The sequence below is a fragment of the Anopheles stephensi genome, chromosome 2, assembly GCF_013141755.1.
Source record: "Anopheles stephensi strain Indian chromosome 2, UCI_ANSTEP_V1.0, whole genome shotgun sequence".
NCBI lineage: Eukaryota > Metazoa > Arthropoda > Insecta > Diptera > Culicidae > Anopheles > Anopheles stephensi.
Genome location: NC_050202.1, coordinates 75,657,648 through 75,678,632, shown reverse-complemented (window position 1 = coordinate 75,678,632; position 20,985 = coordinate 75,657,648). Strand labels below are relative to the sequence as shown.

Below are 20,985 nucleotides of genomic sequence, written 5' to 3'. Positions count from 1 at the left end.
ACAGCGAGCGCTACGGCCGAATGCGCGTTTGGCGTTTGTCATCTAGGCCACCAAGCCAATACAGCAAGTCGCTGTCGTTGTTTCAAGTCTGCATCAGCAGTTCTGTTGGATGAGCTGCTGCGACATTGGACGGCTTCCTGGGCCAACACCCACTCTAAGCCATTATCGACCATAAAGCGATTGATTGATGACCGTGTCCGTTTTATGCGCCATTACGACACGCTGGAGTGCAAACGAATTTCCATCTCGCCCGCCATGGAATTTTTCGCTCCGTATGCTGGTGTTGGTGTGGTAGCGACAATCGGCCGGATCTTTATTGTGGATAGGACCTGAGGCTTATAACGTAACTAGTCGCAACATAACAATAGACGCAATGTATTGTCGTGAGGGTATTTGACTGTAAATATACTTCAGGACTATCAAAAAGACCACCCGAAGAACAAAGAAATGGATTGCGAACTCGACAGACTTATTGCTGATCTGTTGGGGATTGAGTTCTAATAGCGTATGTACAGGAGTATGTATAAAAAAAGTTTGTTAAGTACTTCCGATAGCTAATATTTTGTTTGCGGATAATTACTTTCTAACAGAGTTTTGTCTCAATTTATTTGTATCTTCATGTGTTTCCCTCCGGCTATCTCTTGCTTTCTCTTTCTCCCTCTGTCTCTCTTTATGCTTCTATTTCTCGTACTAGACTAACTTTAGGCGTTCTGCAGTACCTCCCCGAAATACATAAATAATCTTCAGAAGGCTACTATGCCCTACAGCCAACCCGTCCTATAGCACACAGTATGTACAAGTTTTACGATTACTTATTAATCCCTAGCCACGTGGGAGCGGGGACTTCAGTTCACCATCACCTTGGTGTGCCGTAATCAAGAGATCGTGTATATCGAAAAAGTTGTGCACTATGCACAAATACAAGCACAATTCTACATATTTATACAAAGAACCACAATCTGCAAAGCCGAGAGTGCAGCTTGATCAAAACTATCGGTATAATCGGTACGAAAGGCGTGGTACCCTCAGGGAGTACCTTCAGGTGCTTGAAGCTGCTCCAGGAAGCATAAGGGAAGGGATAGAACTAGATTTTAGATACTTCGAAGGATGCAGTTTACCGTACAGAGATGATCTACTCACAGGAGTCGACTTAAGCAGACAACTTGGACATTGGGCAGTTATTGTTTGAATAATGACGGTAGAAGGCCATCCATACTCTAGCACCGGAAATCGAAATCAACTTCATCTTAATGTGTTGTGCTAAGATCTTCATTACGATTATACATGTACATCACACAAGTACATCAACCAGACGGGGCTTAAATAACATTACGCTTATACCACATTTCCAACCATAATTTTGTTTCAAATCTCAGCGAAAACCGTCCCAGATTGAAAGGACAGTAACATTCCGGGAAAGCACCGAAATAAGATGAATGGTTCTGGTTTTATTTTAAAAGAATTTTTAAAAACCTTACGTACACGCTCTGTTTACCCGATTGAAATGATACACATAGCACACAGCACAAAACGGGATAATCCTTGTCTTTAGCACCGCACATGAAGCAACTCGATCGATATACACAGGCAGCAACCAGGCACCCGGGAGCAGCTTGGGAATGGACGGGATGGGCCATGGGGAAAAAGGGTTAAAATGAGATTTTCCACAACACTAACTACAAAACCTTCCGGGAAATTCAACACGAACTAGTGGCCACATGTTTCGAGTATGAACGTTTTTGCTCGACTCGAAAATCCACAAAAATTGTGCCAACACTGAAATGCTTTCATCTGAAGCTGTGCTAAGGGCGCGGGCAATGTGTGTTTGCTTCCCTCATTAGGAATTTCGAATTTCGTATTTTTGTTACTTGTCTATGCTAAATACTAGCCCCGGCAGTGCTGGTAATGGTCACAATCTCTCTTTGTGGTTCTTATGAGAGGTTGTACATACTTGTTGGTGAAGTACATATCCGAAAAGCCCACTGGATGGCAGAACTATAATGAACGCTGGTGCTGGTGAGCTGTAGAACGCAGACAGAAGCGTGAAGCAGCAAACACGCCATAAAAACGTCTTTATACGTGTCTTTATGGATTTTAAATTGGCTTATAATTTTGTTGCTGTTGCTTTACTACGGCCATATCGTTTCGTAGTAGGTGAGAACCCGTCCATCCGCGTCATCTAAGCACCTTCCAAGAATGATACCGCGGAGATAGGTGACAGAAAGATGAGAGCTCCACAACAAACATTAACCCTGGAACGTATCCAAGGACTTATTTCGCTTATTTTGGTACGTGCTTTTAAAAAGGAACAAAATGCTGAACTTATGCTCTCTGCGAGTACAGTTGACGAAACGTTCAACGAAACGGCAACCCGTAACGCATAAGGGCTGCCAGATGGAGGGATAAAGAAGTCAGCAAGTCAATAAACACCCCCCTCGCCATCAGTATGATCTTGTTTGAGAAGCTAAAGGGTGCTAATTTGATGTCTGGTTCTGCGACTACACGTTCCCCTCACGAGCTACTCCTGGAACCCGAATAGCCAAATTGCCTTGCTAGAATGCCAAACACTACTCCCCCTCAAAAGTTCGCCAGATCCCAACCATATGATCGAGTAATTTTCAACTTCTATCACACACACACGCTCTTACATCGAGAAAGGGATGTGTGTGGGCGCTGTGCCGAAAAGTGACTCTAATTTGAATAAATTTATTTGCCTGTTTTTGTATGTCGCTCCAGTCACGTAACTTGCCAACATATTCGCTCATCGCTGGCGCACACCGGAAGTGGCACAGTTTTCGCTGCGAACGAACCCCGCCAAGACACGGGCCGGGCTGGGCCGGATGTGTGAGTGCGTGCGGTTGTATGCCTGTCTGTCTGTTCGAGTGAGCGGCAGCACGTACCTACACAACACCGTCGCAAGTGGCATCGAAGCACAACTTCCGGTGAGCAGGGCCATGGAAAACTCGCACCGGAAACGTCAAGGTCCCACCGTCTGGCATGTAAGACATCGGTTCCGTTTTTTTTTAGTTATGATGGTAATGGTGCTCGTAGTTGCGTCGTTGTCGCTGTCGAAACCGGCCAGCAAGGGGTTGGCATTTTTAGTGGGTTCGCAAGGGTTAAATGGTAACGGCGCCATTTATGCACGAAGCTCCGAGCACCCTCGTGGAAAAGTGGCGCCCAGGCCTGTTGGTGTTGGATGTGATGAATTTACTTACGACCTGTATTGCTCCGCTAAACGTGTTTGGATGTGGCACTTAAGCATGCCCCTCTACCGATCACTGGACCGGATGGAATGTGTTTTTCACCGACGACGATGGGCGGAACGACGGGTTAAGTTTGATTTTTATAACACCCACCCCCTTTTCGGCTTGAATTGAGAACGCCTGGAATAAGGGCGGTCCGTCGTCGTGCGGTCGGTAAATCGGGTAAGTTTATGAAAAGATTATGTGAAGGGCGTTTTATAAAATGGGTTAATAAACATAAATAATTGGTTAGCAGCGCCACAAGTTCTGGTGCGATCGTAAAGTAGCTTAAAGTGTGGATGCTCTTGAAGGAAGTTATCGGTGATCTAGGTTTCTAACGTCAGTTTCTCCCAACGTAGGAGAAAGGTAATTTTAAAGAGGTGTTTGACACTTTTTCATTTAAAGAAAATTGGCTTTTCGATTGATAGGAGTCACAAAGCAAACAAACGATGAAAATCTGAACCGGAAAGATAAGCTTTTGCTGAAGAACTGGACTACTTCTTTTAATTAATTTGAAGGTAAGATGAGATATATTTTATTCCGCAATTTTTGTTCATAACTTAAGATACGTTAACGAAACATACATTATATAGAAAATTGTTCTTTTTGGATGGATAATAATTGAAATGGGTAATAAGCTCAAGTTTTTCCCACATTCAATCCTGTCCGTAAAAAGGAGAAACTGCTTATCAAAACAGTCAAAGTTCTTCATGCAGATTCAGATGTGGCTCAAGTAGTCGTTCCTTCGCAGTGCAATCCTACCACCAACAACCAACGGTGGCCAACTCTGTCCCCCGGTATAAAATCGCACTCTTCCCGCTCTCCACCAGCACGACGCCAAAGTTCTTCAGCTGAAATAGTCTGAAGTAGTGGCATTTGGCTACGCTCGAGTGCTGTTGCCATTTTCCAGTGTCAATCTCCCGGCATCGGATGAATCCGGAAAGGATAGCGTCAAGTGGCCTGTCTGAAAGCAATTCACAGCAACCACGCGCCTCCGCTCCACAGGAAGCAGCTACGCGTGGAAGAACCGGTGGAAAGGAGGAGGCTTGGTGGTTTGGTTTGCCTTTCCGAAAACGGTTTAATTGGTATGGCACAAGTTTTTCCGCCATCATCATCCATTGTCTCGGTCGACGAAGATACTTGCGGCATGTTAACACAGACCCCGTTCCGATCCTTGTTCGCACCGGCAGTGGGTCTCGTTGGTGGTGCCAGTGCTACCAGACAACGCAGTTTCGAGAATTTCAATTCAACTCTTGCAAACCCGAAAGCGAACAAAGCGAACTTACTGGATAGCGAAGGAACACGCGTAGGATGGAACTTTTTCCCCGATCGAAATATTTCGCCCTCTCCTTGCTTGGCATTGTTTTCGGTTTTTTTGTTATTGTTTTTTGGTTCTGTGCAAAATTTCGTCAACCGAATCGAAGATTTCCAACATTTGGTTCCACCGCGCACCCTGCAAGGATTGGCTTTTCTTTCGAGGGTCCGTAATTAGCAGTCAATCGATTTTGCATTCAAATGAGATTCAATGCTGTTCGATTCAACATTCATGACACTGTGGCGGGGGAGAACATCTTGGATAGCCCTTCGAACAAAAGGGCATTCGATTGAATAGAGATGGATTTTAATTCCATCATGGTGGCATTTTTTACGATTATTTTCTTCACTCTCTATCCATGCTCCAGTTCAGCGCAGCTCGGCACCACAGTTTTGGATGTTGTCTTCAAAACAGAATACCCCGAATATTTGATCAGAGACGCTGGCACGCTTGAATTAACTTTAAATTAACAGACCCTTTTTTTTAAGTCGAAAGGCTAATTTTTAAATACGCTACTTCTAGTAGAACACTAACGCCCGATAGCTCAGTAGATAACCAGGAAAGATAGCGTGTTGCGAGCTCGCTCGTTCGACGGAATTTCTCTCGCCCGTGTTAGAACAAGAACCTGTGGTAATAGTAATTTGTCGCTAATTAAAGAAGCCCGCTCTGTTTGATCAGCGTGCGGATTAGAGATGCAAAAATTATGCAAATTGTGTTTCACCACCATAGCCGTCCTTAATTGGTTGAGCTGACTTTGCCGGTGGAAGGCGCCATCTACTTGTGGCGCCACGACGAACCACAAAACGTGTTCGACAAAACGTGTTTACTTAGTAAGGATCTCTGATGGAGAGTACAAAAAATGGATGCCTAATTCGTTCTGTTCCCCGTGCGTATAGATTACAAACCAATTGATTGTCCCACAAAATTTAACCTATCAGAATTACTTAAAAGACCCGCTAAATATTCTAACCTTCCAAAGGCTGCTCACCGTCAAGAAGCTGGGCAGCCGAAACCCATTTTCAACTAAAAGAAATGTCTATCAACACACACAAATACCCTACAACGTCTAGAAAAATGTGAAGGCGTTGAACGATGCTGACAAATTGAAGTACGTGCCAAGAATGAGGTGTACAAACAGAGAGCCTATACACGTGATGGCGTGTGTCCGAACGGCTTCTTGTTGCCGGATAAACAAACCGTCACTCGGCACTTTCCCAAACATTTAGCTGCAGTGCATGGTAAGTTTGCTTGAGCGAAGAACGAAGGAGTTTCTGTCGAGCTTATACGCTGGAGAGTTCATTTTTTCTGACTCACTCTCTCTCTCTCTCTTTCCCTCTGGGGAGAAACCAAAGGGTCGTTCCGGGATTCTGTCAGCAATTCAATCTTGGTACACCTCGCATATAAAATGCAGGATGGCCGTAAACTGGGGCCACTTAATAATAGCTCTAACGTGTCCTGGTCGACCAGATTATCGACACCACGCGCAATTTGTACATGGTTTAGATATGTGCTTTAAATTACGAAAACAGGCCGAGCTGATTCGCCCTGAAGCGTTCTCGATTAGGTCAGAATTTTGATGCAAACCGTGTACCGGCACTGTCCGTTTTATGTCTGCGCGCCTCAAAAACCCCACCAAAATCTACATCAGGCTGTGCGTGAATAAATGATAAATCAGCTTCAATTTATCAGCCAACCATCGGAACGCGGCGTGCAACGGCGCGGCTGAGCAGACGGGCAGAATTTACTTTAGCTACATCGATTTATCGTTGGGGCAACGCATCCCATCCGGTAGAGTACGTAGAAGTAGCCCAAAAAAAAAAAAATCTCCCATCTAAAATTGGCCTTCGCTCATGCCCGAAACTTGTAGTCTTTTATTCATCGGTTTTATTCTCCACTCTTTTACGCCGAAAGGACGAGCCCTCGAGGCGAAATGTGCGCACTCTCAATCAAAATCCTATTAAACGATTAGCCCTCTCTAAACGGTTTATGATTATACATTTTAATATTCATTTGCCTATCAGCCGTCCGCCATCCGAGCTATCCGTCCGTGCCGGCGGGCGTGATGGCAATGGTTGGCGCTTGACAAATTGTAGCCACGGCACACTAGCGCAGAAAATGGTCACATACCCACCGAGCCCACGAGGGCTTGTGACTCCTGGGAAATGTGGGGCATCGAGTATGTGTGTGTCCGTGTGTGCTTGGCACCCTCTAAACAACTATGCAGCAAAATGCAACTCCCTATTTCCCCCCCAAACTGTCAAACGCTGCCAATAATGGGTGTCTAATGGTGATGTAATTTTGTCACATCCGCATCATTGTCGCATGATTATTTTCCGGACCAGCGGTCACCGTTTGACATTTTCGCTTGACCTTTACCATCCTGAAAACCCCCGAATACGCAAGAGCATTAAATGCACCGCCTGCACCTACCTGTCCCATATTGCTGAAGCCGTATTTGTGCGCGATGGAGTCGGCCACATCGCCGCCCCGCGGAATGTACACGGCGAACTCGTTCATGTAGATGGCGGCTGGGCGTGCATTTTCTCGCCTCGGTTTGGCTGCATCCACCGCTGCCAGTGGAAGCGGCCCGGCTACGTACTCCAGCAGCCCGGCATTGATCTCATCCGGCGTAATTAGATCATCGCTGCTAACGTTGTAATTGGGCAGCACCGAAATCGGCCCATTAACGCTTCCATTAGCGATGGTTGCGTTCGGCGATGCGTCAACCTCGTGCAGTGTGATTGCAGCCAGCAGTGCTGCCAGCGCTACGTAGATCCACCGGGCAGCCATCTTCCTGCCACTGCTAACCTGTGGTTCTGCCAGTGGAACGGCCCGGTAAGGGCTGTGGACAGGTGGCTGTGATCGTCTTTGGCTCACGCTCGACGAGATGCATGATCGCTGCTGTTCGTTTGCTGGTGGTGATAGTGCCGCCATGTTGTGCGCGTCGCAGGTCCTAGCTGGTGGCTGCGGTCGGGTCGGAGCGCTGACAGCAGCAACACCGTTTGCGGCGGAATAGCGATGGGCAGTTGCTGTTGAGGTCGTGCACACTTAGCGCGCTCATAAACACTGACTTTTGCTCTTCGCTCTAGACCACACGTCACCGACTGACACACACACACGATCACGATCGCGATCGCACGGCAAACTACACCACGTGGTGAGAGGAAAACGAAAAACAGGGCACTTTGATAGGGATGTTAAAGTAAGGAGAAGGTGTCTGGAGGGTGTGGGAAAACAAACGAGGATCAATAGAATGTGACAAGTGCTGTTCTAGGAAGGGCGCACTATCAGCAAATGGCACTGCGCACTGCGTTTTGTAATCGCTCGTTTCATCCGAACAACATGCTTACATGTGCGGAACCATTGAACGTGGGTCGTTTACTTTCAATTCATCATTTTGTACACACTTTCGGTTATTTTGCCCGATCACTTGCTTTGCTAGCTAACATTCAGCAGCTTCGATCTGAAAGAGAAAATAAAAAGAGAAAAGCAAAGGTTAAGTACGAAAATCTTCATCGCCTGTATGTTGGAATGGAGGATATATTAAAGTCTTGAAGATTGGTCTGTTGTTTACATCGTCTATCCCTGCCATTGCAATTGCTTTCAATCGCGATACAAAATCAAATCAATTCTCACATTTTATATCAGTCTATATCTAGTGAAATCCTTGCAGAAAATGGCTTTAGCGTCTAGCCACGTTAACACTGAGGGCAACAGTGTTTTCGCCTGTACTTAAATAATCCTACCTCATCAACTACAACCTACCAACCGTCAGCCCGAATAAGCGACGACATCAAATTAAGTTGCCCTAAAGCAAAGGGCTCTGCCACATCGCGACACGGGAGTCAACCATCATAATCCACCCATTTCCCTGGCGCAGAAAATGAAAAATTTAGCTCCAACACTCGCGTCACATTGTTGCACTTCGCTTCACCGGCTGCAACTCGCCGAGCGGTGGTTAATCAAAATGTAAATCACAAACGCACCATCACCCGGGCTCCATTAGTTAGTTCTGTGCCCGTCCGTGGTTAGACGCCATCTCGTACCCGTACCATTATTATCCTTAGCCCGCGGGCTAGCTTAATGCCAACGCCGATAAGCTCTCTGTCTCGGTAGCTCTCACCTTCGAAATGGACGAAGCGCCAGAACGTGAGTTCCGTCCCTGGTAGTAGTCTTACCGAGGTCTTACCTCTGTTTAACGCGAGCCAAAAAAAAAGAGATATTTTTCGCTCTTACCCGTCGTCTCTGTACGGCGGTTGACCACGCAAACAAACGATTCGCTCAAGCTCAAGCCACAACACACACACACAAAATTCCTGGCACGTGTAGTTTGCAGCACTGGATGCTGTTCAGGTTCACACTGTGCAATACCTGCCCTGGTTTGTATTTCATGTTCATTTTTGTTTTTGCTTTCGTAAATCTCACGGCTCGCCCAACCATGGAATACCTTAACATGATTTGCGTTGGTTGTGCTTTGCAGAAGGTAGATCCGTACGCTATTCTATTATGACGCTATCAGTGTCCACGGTAACAGTGCCCGATGCCCGATGGCTATCGCGCAAAGTAATAAGATGTAATCAACATGGCCCTCGGCCGCTTGTACCGGTCGTCGATGCTGCTTTGTCCGTGCCTACTCTGTTTGCAATGTCAGTGGCCACGGAATCACGGCAACATCATTTGCACTTGCTTAGGATCGCCGTTCGGATGGGATGCCTCCCCCGAGGGAATCCTCGGATTTCTTTATCCAGGGCTTGCTACTGCTCTCTGTGCTTGCCATTTCGATGACCTCTGGATGAGGAATAGTATCAGATATAACAAAAAATATATATGTCGGCGTGTCTTTAAATATTTCACTTGAAACCATTCGAAACGAGGTCTCAGATGTGCTAGTTTTAACAACGTTACATAAATATTATGTTAACTATAAGCCTTAGTCTTTAATTGCGCGAACTTAAGCATTAAAAACATGCCTATTAGCACTCGTTTCTCTGTTTTACATCTGTATCCTTTCTTCCATTGAAAGATTGTGTGTCCTTAAGCAAATGTCCTCCGCTACGGGAGAAAAGAACCGCTTCATGAGACAACCCAATTATATGTTTCAGGCTAAAAAAAACATCCCAACATCTCAATGTCACTGCCAGCATCCTTCCTACGGTTCAAGTTTTTAATTATAAATATTTAAATGTTAATTAATCCACCGAACATACGACACACGTACTTCTGACGTACACAGAACAGAAGAATTAAACAAAGCACTCGAAATGACGGAAAACCATCCCAAATCTTACCTTTCGCGTTACGACGTAACGAACATGGTTCTTGCCATCGTTGCCCCTTAAAAGAACCACGAATACAGTTGATTTACAAAACCGTCACTTCGCATCACTGCCGGGTGGATTCGGAAAATCGGCTGCCTTTTACTCTCTTCTCCCCTCTCAAAACCATTACCACCCCCGATGCGTTCGCCCTCGCTGGTCGCGTGGCTTGGAAAGCCATTAATGTAGCTCCTCTTTTCCCCCCCAAAAAAAAAAGCGAACCTCACTGACGCTCGCGTTCTAATATTTAAAACATAATCAACATTTGTCAGGTTGATTGTGCCACCGGGCGCCGGAAGGCCTCCATTACTTTTCCCCGAGCCCAGATGTTTGTCCCCGGCCCCGAAAAGGTGTTCTGCGCAACCGGGAGCTACCGGTGTACCGTGTAAGTGTGCATCTTTTCCTTTTCATTCCGGTGTACGCGAAACCGTTTTCGCGCTAGTTCTTACATTCATTTGCGCGCTTTCTTTCGGTCTCCAATTTACCTGTGGTGGTGGCATACTCCCCACCTCCCCCCATCCACCTGCCCATTGCACGTACATAACGCGTGTTGTTATGCCGGGAGCTGTTAAAACGAAGAAGAAAAGTAAAATCACGATCCTCCCACGCTTTCCGTCCCGTTTACCACCCCCCCCCCCTCCCCCCCCTCCCCCCCATCTCCTAACCTCCTTGTCCTTGTTTTTCGCTTGCTTTCTCTTCTCAATCGTTGAAACATTCGGCCGGAAATACCCCGGACAAGGAAAACACAACCATAACGTTGGTCCACCCAACAGGTTTTGAGAGGGGTGGCGGGTGGGCGAGGTTTTGTCGGAACAGCTCACAACCATAATCCAATTAAGAAGAATGAACGATGGCGGTAGGTCGGGCTGGCTATGGGGGGGAGGGGCTGTTTTCGGTTGCACGCAAAAAAAACGGAAGGAGCGTGTTTTTTCGTGATTTAATGTAGCAAAGCCGGGATCCGCACGCCCAGCTGGACGGGCGCTGAATAAATCTTGCGAAAAAGTGGCACAGAATTTAAGAAGTTCCGATTCGATGTTCTGACTCGGGGCAGGTGATCGCTGAGCAGCGGCCTAGATGAGTGCGTACTAAACACGCACCACACCTGCCAAGGACATCCCCGGATGAGACACTGTAACGTGGCAACACAAATCTAACAGCGTCAGTACAGCGGACGGTTTCTTCTTCCCACTGAGCTTCCGCCGCTTCCTTTGAGGGGGCAAACTTCTGCGCCTGATCTAATGGTAATTAATGGTAGCTTGGGGTAGCTCCGGGCGAAGAAAATGGTGACCTCGCTCGGATGGGAGCTAAATAAAAAAACAAACGCGACAACCAATATAAAAGCTATGAATAGTACGAGCACACACAATTAGAACGACGAGCTGCACAACGACAACTGTTTCTGGCAGGTAATTTACCGTATTTCTTCGAATGACTAACTTTTTTACCGACCAGCAAACGTTACGTTTAAATCCATGTGAATCATTATGAGTGCATTAGCAAATTTTAAATACTCTTCAAAACTCATTGCGAGTGAGAGTGAGTTCTGAACACACACACATGCACATGCGGAAATAATTCTTCCTAAGAAATATTAGAGCTGCTCAACACACAATTGTGGGCTTTTAATTCTTCCACGAAGTACCATGCGTTTCCATGAGTTGCTAGTGCTTTACCATAGCAAAGCAGAGTTTGTTCACCAAAAAAATCCATTCGGATCATTTAAAAAAAAGCTATTTGTGGTGTGTATTTCGGGCGAAAAGCTATTTCCATGCCATGCTCCACAAAATCGTGGTGTATTTTGTGTAGGTTGTTTCATTCATCCCATCATTGTATCACTGGGAACGCACGCATAATTTTACAAGTGCTTGCCGGAGTTGTTTTAACTGTTGCTTTAAATTGCTTGTGAAACCTTAAGTAGATTAAACAACGAAATAAAAACAGAGATGGTGGACCTTTGCTTTGAAAGGATTCTCCAGAATAGCAACATAAAAGTTGTGTAATAAGCGCTCAAAAACTGGTGAAGGAAATTAAGAATTTACTTGCAGTAGAAGAACACTACTAAACTACTGTTACGCTATTTTTTGTACAAGAATCTCAGCTTTTTCTTCATAAAGATATTTATAACATAACTTTACAACTTGTACGCTTCCGTACATTAAACGTGATTTGTAGCGAAAAAAAGAAAGAACACACTGACAACAGTTAAGTGACATTATGAGCGACCCTTTTAATACTTTGCATTACTTAGCATTCGGTAATCTGTTTTAATCCGGTCCCTACACCACTTATGGCCCCCCACAAATAGTCTGCTGCGTTACCGGAACAGCATTCAACTGACCCTTTTTTCACACCTTTATCGTTCCGGTTACAGCTTAACATCCTGTCCCTTTTGGCACTCGCTTCTACGCACGGAATGATTTCTAATAGCAAAAAAAAAAAAGAGAAGTCACCCTACCAACACCAAACCATCGGAAACCAGTATCAATTATTAGCAGCCGTTTCTTGGAAACACTCAACCAAAATGGTGAAAATATTCTTGTTTTTGATGTACATTTACTACAGAAGTAGCTGCGACCAGCAACAGCAACAACAACAAAATAGCGAACTCCAGACACAAACACATTTTTCTCGCACACATACAATACAACTGTAAAAACACATTTACTTGAAAGCATCCCTTTTTTTTCCTCTCTCTCTGTCTCTCTCTCTCTCTCTCTGTCCCAACAGAACCTAACAGAACCGAAAGGCTAGCAGCGCATTAGAACCCGTCCACTTTGAGCGATCCAACCCGGGCTTAGATAAGCTGGGATGTTAAAATAACAAAACCATCCGCCCATTTTCCCGAAAAAACACCAGCCCACATTATTACCGTTCTTCGTATTGACATGAGCGGCAGCGTGAAAACAGTCGGTGTGTCATGGCATGGCAACTTCGGCTCCCAATCACAATCCAACCTTGTCCGGCCAATAAAATCCCGAAAGCTACCCATTTCTACCGGGAAGCAGAGAAAAAAAAAGGACAGCAGTGGGCATAAGTGAAGGGCCCACACACACACACACAGGGGGGAAAAAAACAATGGCGTTTTTCACCTGTGGAAGCCGATCGCAAACCGACCGTTGAAAAGCAGCAAGCCATTTACTGCCCTTTTCTTGGAACAATAGGGAAAACTCACGGACCGTATGATTGAAGGGGATTGTGCTTGGGAGGGAAAGCGAGGGGTAGGAGGGTTTGGGAGGACCACCCGGGCGCTCAGTTGGATGTTGGAGGCCAAGTAACGACTTACTTTCTTTCTAGATGGTGAACAAAAAAAACAAATCAACAACCGACATCGCATTGTCTTCCATTTGGTCAAACGAATGCGGCCAAACGTGGGAGTACGTATCCGAGGCTGGGTGAAAAAGAAAATGCCACTTTGAATGATTAATCAAGGGCAAAAGGGCAGAAGTAAAAATCACTTCAGGAGCTATGCAGGATTCCGATTTCCAGGACGCGGTTAGAAAAAAAACTCCCCGGGCGAGAGGACCCGCTGGATACCAGTCGAACTGGGTGGAACCCCGGGAAGCTAACTTATGCGCCGACGGGGATAAAGTAAACATATGGCAGGCGACCATTTTCCATTTTGCTTTCCAAAAACCGACCGCTGCCCTGCCCGAAGCAGCAGCTCGCTTTGCCGTGATAGATGATCTGCAGCGTGCTTTCTGCCTGCCAGGCAGAAGCAACAACAAAAAAATCCGCTCACGCCTTAAATGCAGAATGTGTTTCCATTTTTTGTGTTTGCGCTGTTCCACCACATGAAATGGAAGGTTGCGCAGCTTGAAGGATATATCTCGGGCGCGTTTTTTTTCTCTTTTTGGTTGGTTCCTACTTTGGCTGTCGATTTGCTCACATACGACCATTGCTACGCCCCATAAAGCACATGAAGTGATGCCCCTTTCCCTGCGTGACCCCATGTGTCATCGGCTTCGTCGAAGCTTTGGCCCTGAGGGCGCAGCGAGCAAAAAAAAAAGGAGGAGAAAAGGATAATGTTCATCAGTGTGACCCAACACACAGGACGACCGATGTTTGGTCCGGCTACGGTCAGACTGTAGCCGTTCAACCGTTGGCCATGAAGGTCAGGGGAAAATCCTTCGAAGAAAAGGGAATGAAGCCAGCAACGGGTCGCTGAAGATAAGACCATGCACAGGTTACTTTATGTACGGCACTTAGACACACGGACACACACACGCGCTGTTGAACGTGGAACTAGGACACGTTTTTGCGACGCGCAACGACAATTTGTAATAGTGCAAAGCACCTTTTTCTAACCTGCCACATTACCACATTACGGGAAGCTTTCGTATGCACTGAGCTGATGTTTGGTCCCCACCAGGACCTAGATTTTGGTGGATTTTAAATGATGAACTGGGTCGGGATGCAGTAATAGAAGGCTTACACTGAATTGCCTGTCCTTTAAAATTGTTTCACCCAAATTTTTCAGCATTACTACAAAACCTTCAAACAAATTTTAAACTTATACTTTATTATTCAACCATCTCTTGAACCAGAAAATCCAACGCGTCCAATCCGGAACAACTCCATCGGGCGTATTTTTTCCCCCTCCCAATTCGTGCGTATTTATCCGACACAAATAATTTATTCAATCGGTTGCGTTGCGATCACTCACTTTCGTGACAGCAAACAAACCAATCGATGCATATCCAAATCCTCCGGACGTAAGAGTGATTTATTCAAAAGCATTATCACTCTCACCCGTGCACAACGGGACAGGGTTCGATTGTTTGCCATTTAATTTCCGTTCCCGCTGAATGTCACTGCCGGGCCACCATCGACAGGTTTGATGGAGTTGTGCTTTTGGCACCACTATCTTCTGCAAGCACCAAGAAGCGACAACCGGCTTCATATTTAACGTCAAATGCATGCAAACGTGCACACCGTAGAGGGTGGTGATGATGGTGATAGAAGCGCACGATGATGACGATAATGCTGGCCTCTTTTCTTACCGCATGTCAGCGATCATAATTCGTTCCTGAACTGGGGGGGGGGGGGGGGGGGGGGGGAAATAATGGGAGCTTGAACACCACCCGAAACAACGGCACCAACAAGGGGGTTATTTTTTGCACACAGGATCACCATCAGCTACAAGATAACTGTGTCAGCACTGTGTAGCCCCCCTAAAGTATTTTGCACACCGAAAAGACACTCCGCAAAAAGAAGCTGCAACTGGCTTTCGCTCGGATGAAAGGTGATACTGCCGTAAGGGAGGCGTATATCGACGAGCACGCTACGGAAGGTGCTTCCGGTGCCACAAAAGCACGTCAGGCAAATCGACAGAAAAACAAGATATTGATAGGACGAGACACCCGGGGAATGACTCACAAAAAAAAGGCGAGTGCCACGCGGGTTAGGTTGCTTCTTGTTTGATATCAAATATTGAAGACACAACCCGTTCAAACGCTTTGACGTTCGAGTGAGTGATGTTCGAACGAGCAGTAGTCGATAGTCGGAGGTAATGTATTCAAACACCCTGCTGAGAGACGTACAGCTCAACTTGCCACGTTGAGAATAATTTAGTCAACATTGGCTATAACGTAGACAACTGGGATATCATTGTATCACTCGTTTCTGTACTCGCTCTTGATAAAACACTGGAGTACTTATACTTAAATTACACTTTTCTCTTTTTATTGTAGTTTTGAACAGTGAACAGTACGGCCATTAGACCTCATACACATTCATTGTATGATGATAGCAAATTTATTACCATTAATGGTCATTCTACCATCATTCCCTTCTCGAGAAATGTCACCATTATTTTTGCTTTACCTTGTCAATGGAACTCTTTCTTCGTGTGTTTATTCTTCACACATATCTCATCCTCTCCATCCTTATTAACCCGCATCACTACGTCCTTCCACGCCCCAACCTCGATCCAGAAAAAAAACTCTGATGGAAGCCAGGGACAGAAAGTAAATATTAATAAACTCCCCACTCGACGGTAATTGACAGTTTGACGGAAATCAACTGTCCAATTACATAACAAATGACCGGCCGTCTCGAGCTTACCGTACAGCAGCACTAGCAGCAGCCGACTGGTCCACCTTCCGGCACACATGTTCATCATAACGATACCCGGTGCGGTCACACGCAAGGAGCGAGAAGAGTGTGCCACGAGAAGTGGTCAAACATCTGGCGCAGCGGATGCATATGGGCATCCGTCTTGCTGTGGTCAACCGACATGACGGAAAGTCAACAAAACCGGGGACACTTCCTACACTTCTTGCCCGCATTCGATCATCAAATCATCTCTATTATTCTTCACACATTACATACGGTGAGCGTGCCCGGACACCGGACGGAAGGTAAAACTCGGCCCGGTTTTTCCGGCCAGCGAACATTATTCATACGTACAGATGCACCATCTGGAACCGACCGATACTACGGTAGTGTTGGTTGTGTGTGTATTTGTATGAGTTTAGGTACAAACTCTTCCCCATTTCATTGATGTATATGTGTTTCCTTTACCTTTTTTTAACAAGCACGTGTAGGTATGGCACCGTTGCCGTTCCATTAGATTTTCATGGTTTTCCTTTCTGTGAAACGAACGGTGACAGGAACTGGAGACTCGAGAGGACGAACTACAGACCAAAAAAAAAAAAACGACGCTTCCTGCAAGACGCTTCGCGTAAATCTACCTATTGCCTTGGTTATGTGTTTCGTCCATCATTCTACATCCTTCAGGATATTCCGTGCAAACAGCGTGTGCTGCGCCACCGCCACCGTCCGCAGATAGGATGAGACATCTTTCTACCATTAGTCATCGTTAGATGATTGATAGTGGCCTTTTGCGGTCGGTAACCACCTCAAAGATGGGAACGAATGTGTCTTGGCCGGATGCTCAGTAGCATCATGACGGTGGCGTTGGTTAGAGCAGCTTTATCATAATATTTTATTTTCCTCCCTCACTGCTTTCAACGTCCTGCCCCACACTCTTGGTGTGCTAAACACTTTCAGGATAATATTCATAAAAAGGTCTCGATTCTAGTTTCATTTAAATTTGAACATGCTGGTTTTGACTGCCAAAAGGAAAACGATCCAAGGAGGGAATGGTTCAAGTATAAAAAGTTGGCAGGAAAATGCATTACTGCACAGAAATATACCACTATCATAAAAAAGAGCGCTGACGAACTGTTAGAAGTTTATCATACAATAAATATTTCTTTTGTTTCTTGCTAGAGACATCTTATTTGCCTTGAGGGAAAATTTAAGAACACCTCACTTATAACAAAACACTGAATCCCTTCCGGGGGAAAGAAACAGCATCTAATGAGGTGAAGTTGACACCCAAGTGTCAGACACACAGCGCGAGCAACGGTGGTTTCAAAAATACTTGACAGTACAAAAAGATAGAACCATCATCGACCGGACGTGCTCGTGGTTTCAAGCGTCGGACGATTTTTTGAACTCTCAATTCAATCAATGTCTCACTCCAATATGTGAGTGTGTACGAGTTTGGTGCGTCAGGCAAACAATTTTATTTCCCCGTTCCCGCCGACTCTTGGGAGAGTCCCCTTTTTACGCCCAACGATGCCGTATACCTATCTAGCTGCCTGTTGTGTCTGTCTAGTGGTGTCGATACCGAACCGAACCGAACCACCGAACCGTCCGATATCGTTGCTTCAGTGAGCATCGCGCGGTGGTAGCTTCACATCCTCTGAACAGACAAGCACTTCGGAAAGCTGTCATTCGGAGCCTGACGTTGCTTCGTTTGGATTGAATGTTATGATGTGTGTATTATATTGACATTGTACCGCGTACCGTTTCCACTTCGCAGTAGATTCTGGTGAGCTCGGTTGGTGGCTTTTGTCTCGTTACAGAGAGTGCCACATCACGGACGCAACCTCCGACATTATCCTGTCTGAAAAGTTCCGCTCGTAAGTGGGCAAAACAAGAAGCAAGTACAAATGTGTGTGCGGACTCTCAGTCAGTGAAGCTCACTATGCTTAAAGATGGTTTGTTAATAAAACCATGCGATCGACTCTTGCTCCAGGAAAAACAAAACAATTTGCTACAAAACCATTTCCTACCACGGAACGAATTTTTTAACTCACTGGACGGGTGTCAAACACGCCGAGAGAATCAAATTGGATACGTCTTCCCAATTTCGGCGGGAACGCACCAAAAAATATTGAACATCTTTCAGGCGGCCGACGTGAATGATGGCCGAGTCGCGCCTAAGCTCCCACGAGTTGCGAGCGCTCCCCGGGAGACGAATATCTTGTCGAGGCTAAAGCAAACTCCGACACATTCATCGGAGCGAAAACCCAACGCCAGCCGTGGTAAAGCTGATTTCGTGTAACGCCATCCATGTCAATCGAGATGAGAATGAATTGGAAAGAATTGGCCTGGGACTTTGGCCGAAATGTCATCCGTTTGCCACCTGCCAAACTAACGTTGAGTGGTTTGTATGCTCCTTCTTCCCACTAGTAGCTGGAGCACTGGGAGCTGGAGAAACAAACAAAAAAAAAACCCGGTACGTGTTTGATTCGAATCACAAATCCTTTCGATAAAGTAAAACAGACCACTACACCGCATGACACAGGGAACCTGCACGGTGGGGTTGATGCGGTGAGCAACAGCAAAAAAGGAAAGGAACGAGATTTCATTCCGACCTAATCCTGTACCTTCGTCAAGGATTTGCCAAGGAGGGATTTGGCAAAGGATTTTCCCTATTATTTAGTCGAAATCCAAAATGCTTGATGGTGGAATGTGTTTCTTCAAAAAAATGGGGGGGAAACACACACACACGCACGCATGCATGTCACTGCCGCCTATTCAGTGCCTGTGTTGTGTACTTGGAGCGATCGGCATACTGGGAACGACTGAAAGCAGCTAGAAAATCCATCATTGCTTATCACACCGTACAGTGCGCCAACGAGCGGCACGATTGTGCGGTAGACGACTACGGTTAGAAAATACGGCAAACTTTCACCAGAAACTATTCTATAACTAGAAATCGAACGTACGCTGTCAGGGTGAAATGTACACTTTCGCCCGGATATCGACGTGCCAAACACTGTATGCATATTGCTCGCACCGGTCACCACCACCCACCATCAGCTCCATTCGGATTGCACTCGAAAGGTGTGGTTCTACGGCTGCGGATGGTTCTGTACGGTCGCGATCAGCGAAAGTTTGATTGGATAAAGTTTCTAATCGGCAAAAGGATTGACTGCAGCAGCAGCAGCAGCAGCTTCGGTGTCGCATGGAACAGCGAATGACCCTGTTCGATCTCCGATACGCAGTGCACTCGGGAGTCTCTGGGTAGAGCCAATTTTCCCGTCACAACGTGTCCGGTGGCGCAGAACGATATACGAAAAGTTTCGCCATATAACCTGATGCAAAGTATGTTGTTTTTCGAGAACCTGTGCAGTAAGGTGTTGCCGATATGCTAAAAGTTTACCCTCGGGCGTGTTGGTGACATAGGGTTTGAGTTTGTGCTGCTTATGAGAAAGTTCACAAAACTACGGCGACTTTTCCATAGCTTAAAGCTTGACTGTATGTAATCCAGTTTGGGAAATGAGCAACTGTAGCGTGCTATTCAAATAAATCAATCGGTGAGAGGGTTCGCAAGCAACGACAAATCGATTGCTTGCAATCAGCAACTTACATTTGATTTGCTCATATTTAACGTCTTATTTAAATAAATAAATTAAATATTCGCAATTTATTTCCTTGCAAGTACTGCCTTCACATGACAAACCTCTTTACAAATATGCAAATAAAGCAATTCAAACATATCCGTAACTAGGCGTCGGTTAACCTGTCACAAATAGGTTAATGCGCCCTCGGAAAGCTTTCTTTCATCCCCATTAGATCGTTTGCTACTCTCTTCCAGCTAGATGGCCCGGAAATAATGAGACAACAAAAGGAAGGAAAAAAATACACAGAAAACCCCCCACAAATCAATCGTTTGCTCAAAGCAGGTCAAGGAATAATCGATTTTAAATTATCTTCTTCCCCCACGAGAGGGGGAGATGGAACGGTTCTAGCCAGCCCAAGCAATTTAAAACTGCTTTTCATTTCACACACTTTGTGCCACCGTCGAAAGTTGCTGCTGCATCATCTTGCGGCGAGCGAACGAGTGGAAAAGCCAGTCAATCACCGTGTTTGACTTCATCATCCGCCAGGATAATCGGAAGTGGAAAATCAATTCCGAGCAAAATGGCAAGCATCACTTGCGAGAAACACACTCTGGCAACATCATTCATACTGGGGAATGATTTTCCAACCGATGTAATGGCCGTTGTTTGGCCGACGCCCTGCCGCCACTAAAAAGGACATCAATCATGTTGTGTAGCAATACTTGTTCCTGCTACCCGACCCCCGTCCGGACGGCGACCTCTATCATGTTACGATTTGCTTTTACAAATTTTTCGGGCCTTACGCGAATCGCTTCGAGCCGTATCCTGTATCCTGTTTGTGTAGTTTTGAACCGTTGCTAATATCCGAGCCTTATTTGCGCAAGCTATAACCTTTTATTGACATCTCATAACAATACTTCAACAGTCTTCGTCCCGTACCCGCTCTGAAGCGAATGGAACACAGGGACGTGGATGCTCTTTTAATGATCGCCAGAAAAGTTGTTCATCGCAGTCGAAGCAGCGATACGTAATAAGAACCGCATTCCGTAATGTAATCTACTGACTAAACTGCCCGCATGCGGAACAATATTTGTTCGAACTGCACAAAGTCAGTGCAGCAAACCAACCCGCCGAGAAGTTCGAGCGACCCATCTCGGGTGGGTAACACTGATCTACCTAGCGGCTAGTGGATCGCTTTTCATTACCCTCGTTGGTGCTGGGGGTTGGATGCTTTTTCAATTCGCTTACAGCATATAAACTTTCTCCATGAGTTGCATGGTTCACTTACGAACCGTACGACCAGATTGCCGACTGTGGTCGATTCTTTCTATACGCTGGTGGAACGTGTGTGTCTATTGGAACTGTTGGTCGGGGGCTTTCAAACTTTGTGATAAAGTAACGTTTCATACAGTTGGCACATTTTCATGAAGTGAGGCTGCTATCCCATGTGTCTATAAATCAAAGCCGAAGTT

The 20,985-nt window shown here is 45.8% G+C and overlaps 1 protein-coding gene across 8 annotated transcripts in view; it reads right to left on the bottom strand.

Annotated features, from left to right (window-relative positions):
• The window catches only part of LOC118507665 (furin-like protease 2), a 191,770-nt gene that overhangs the window by 92,247 nt on the left and 78,538 nt on the right, over positions 1–20,985 (bottom strand). For all 8 annotated transcript variants that reach the window (XM_036046442.1, XM_036046443.1, XM_036046446.1 and 5 more), the window contains one exon: positions 6,988–8,020. In XM_036046442.1, coding sequence (XP_035902335.1) covers positions 6,988–7,491 — 504 coding nt within the window. In that variant the 5' untranslated portion in view covers positions 7,492–8,020. The remainder of the gene's footprint in view (positions 1–6,987; positions 8,021–20,985) is intronic.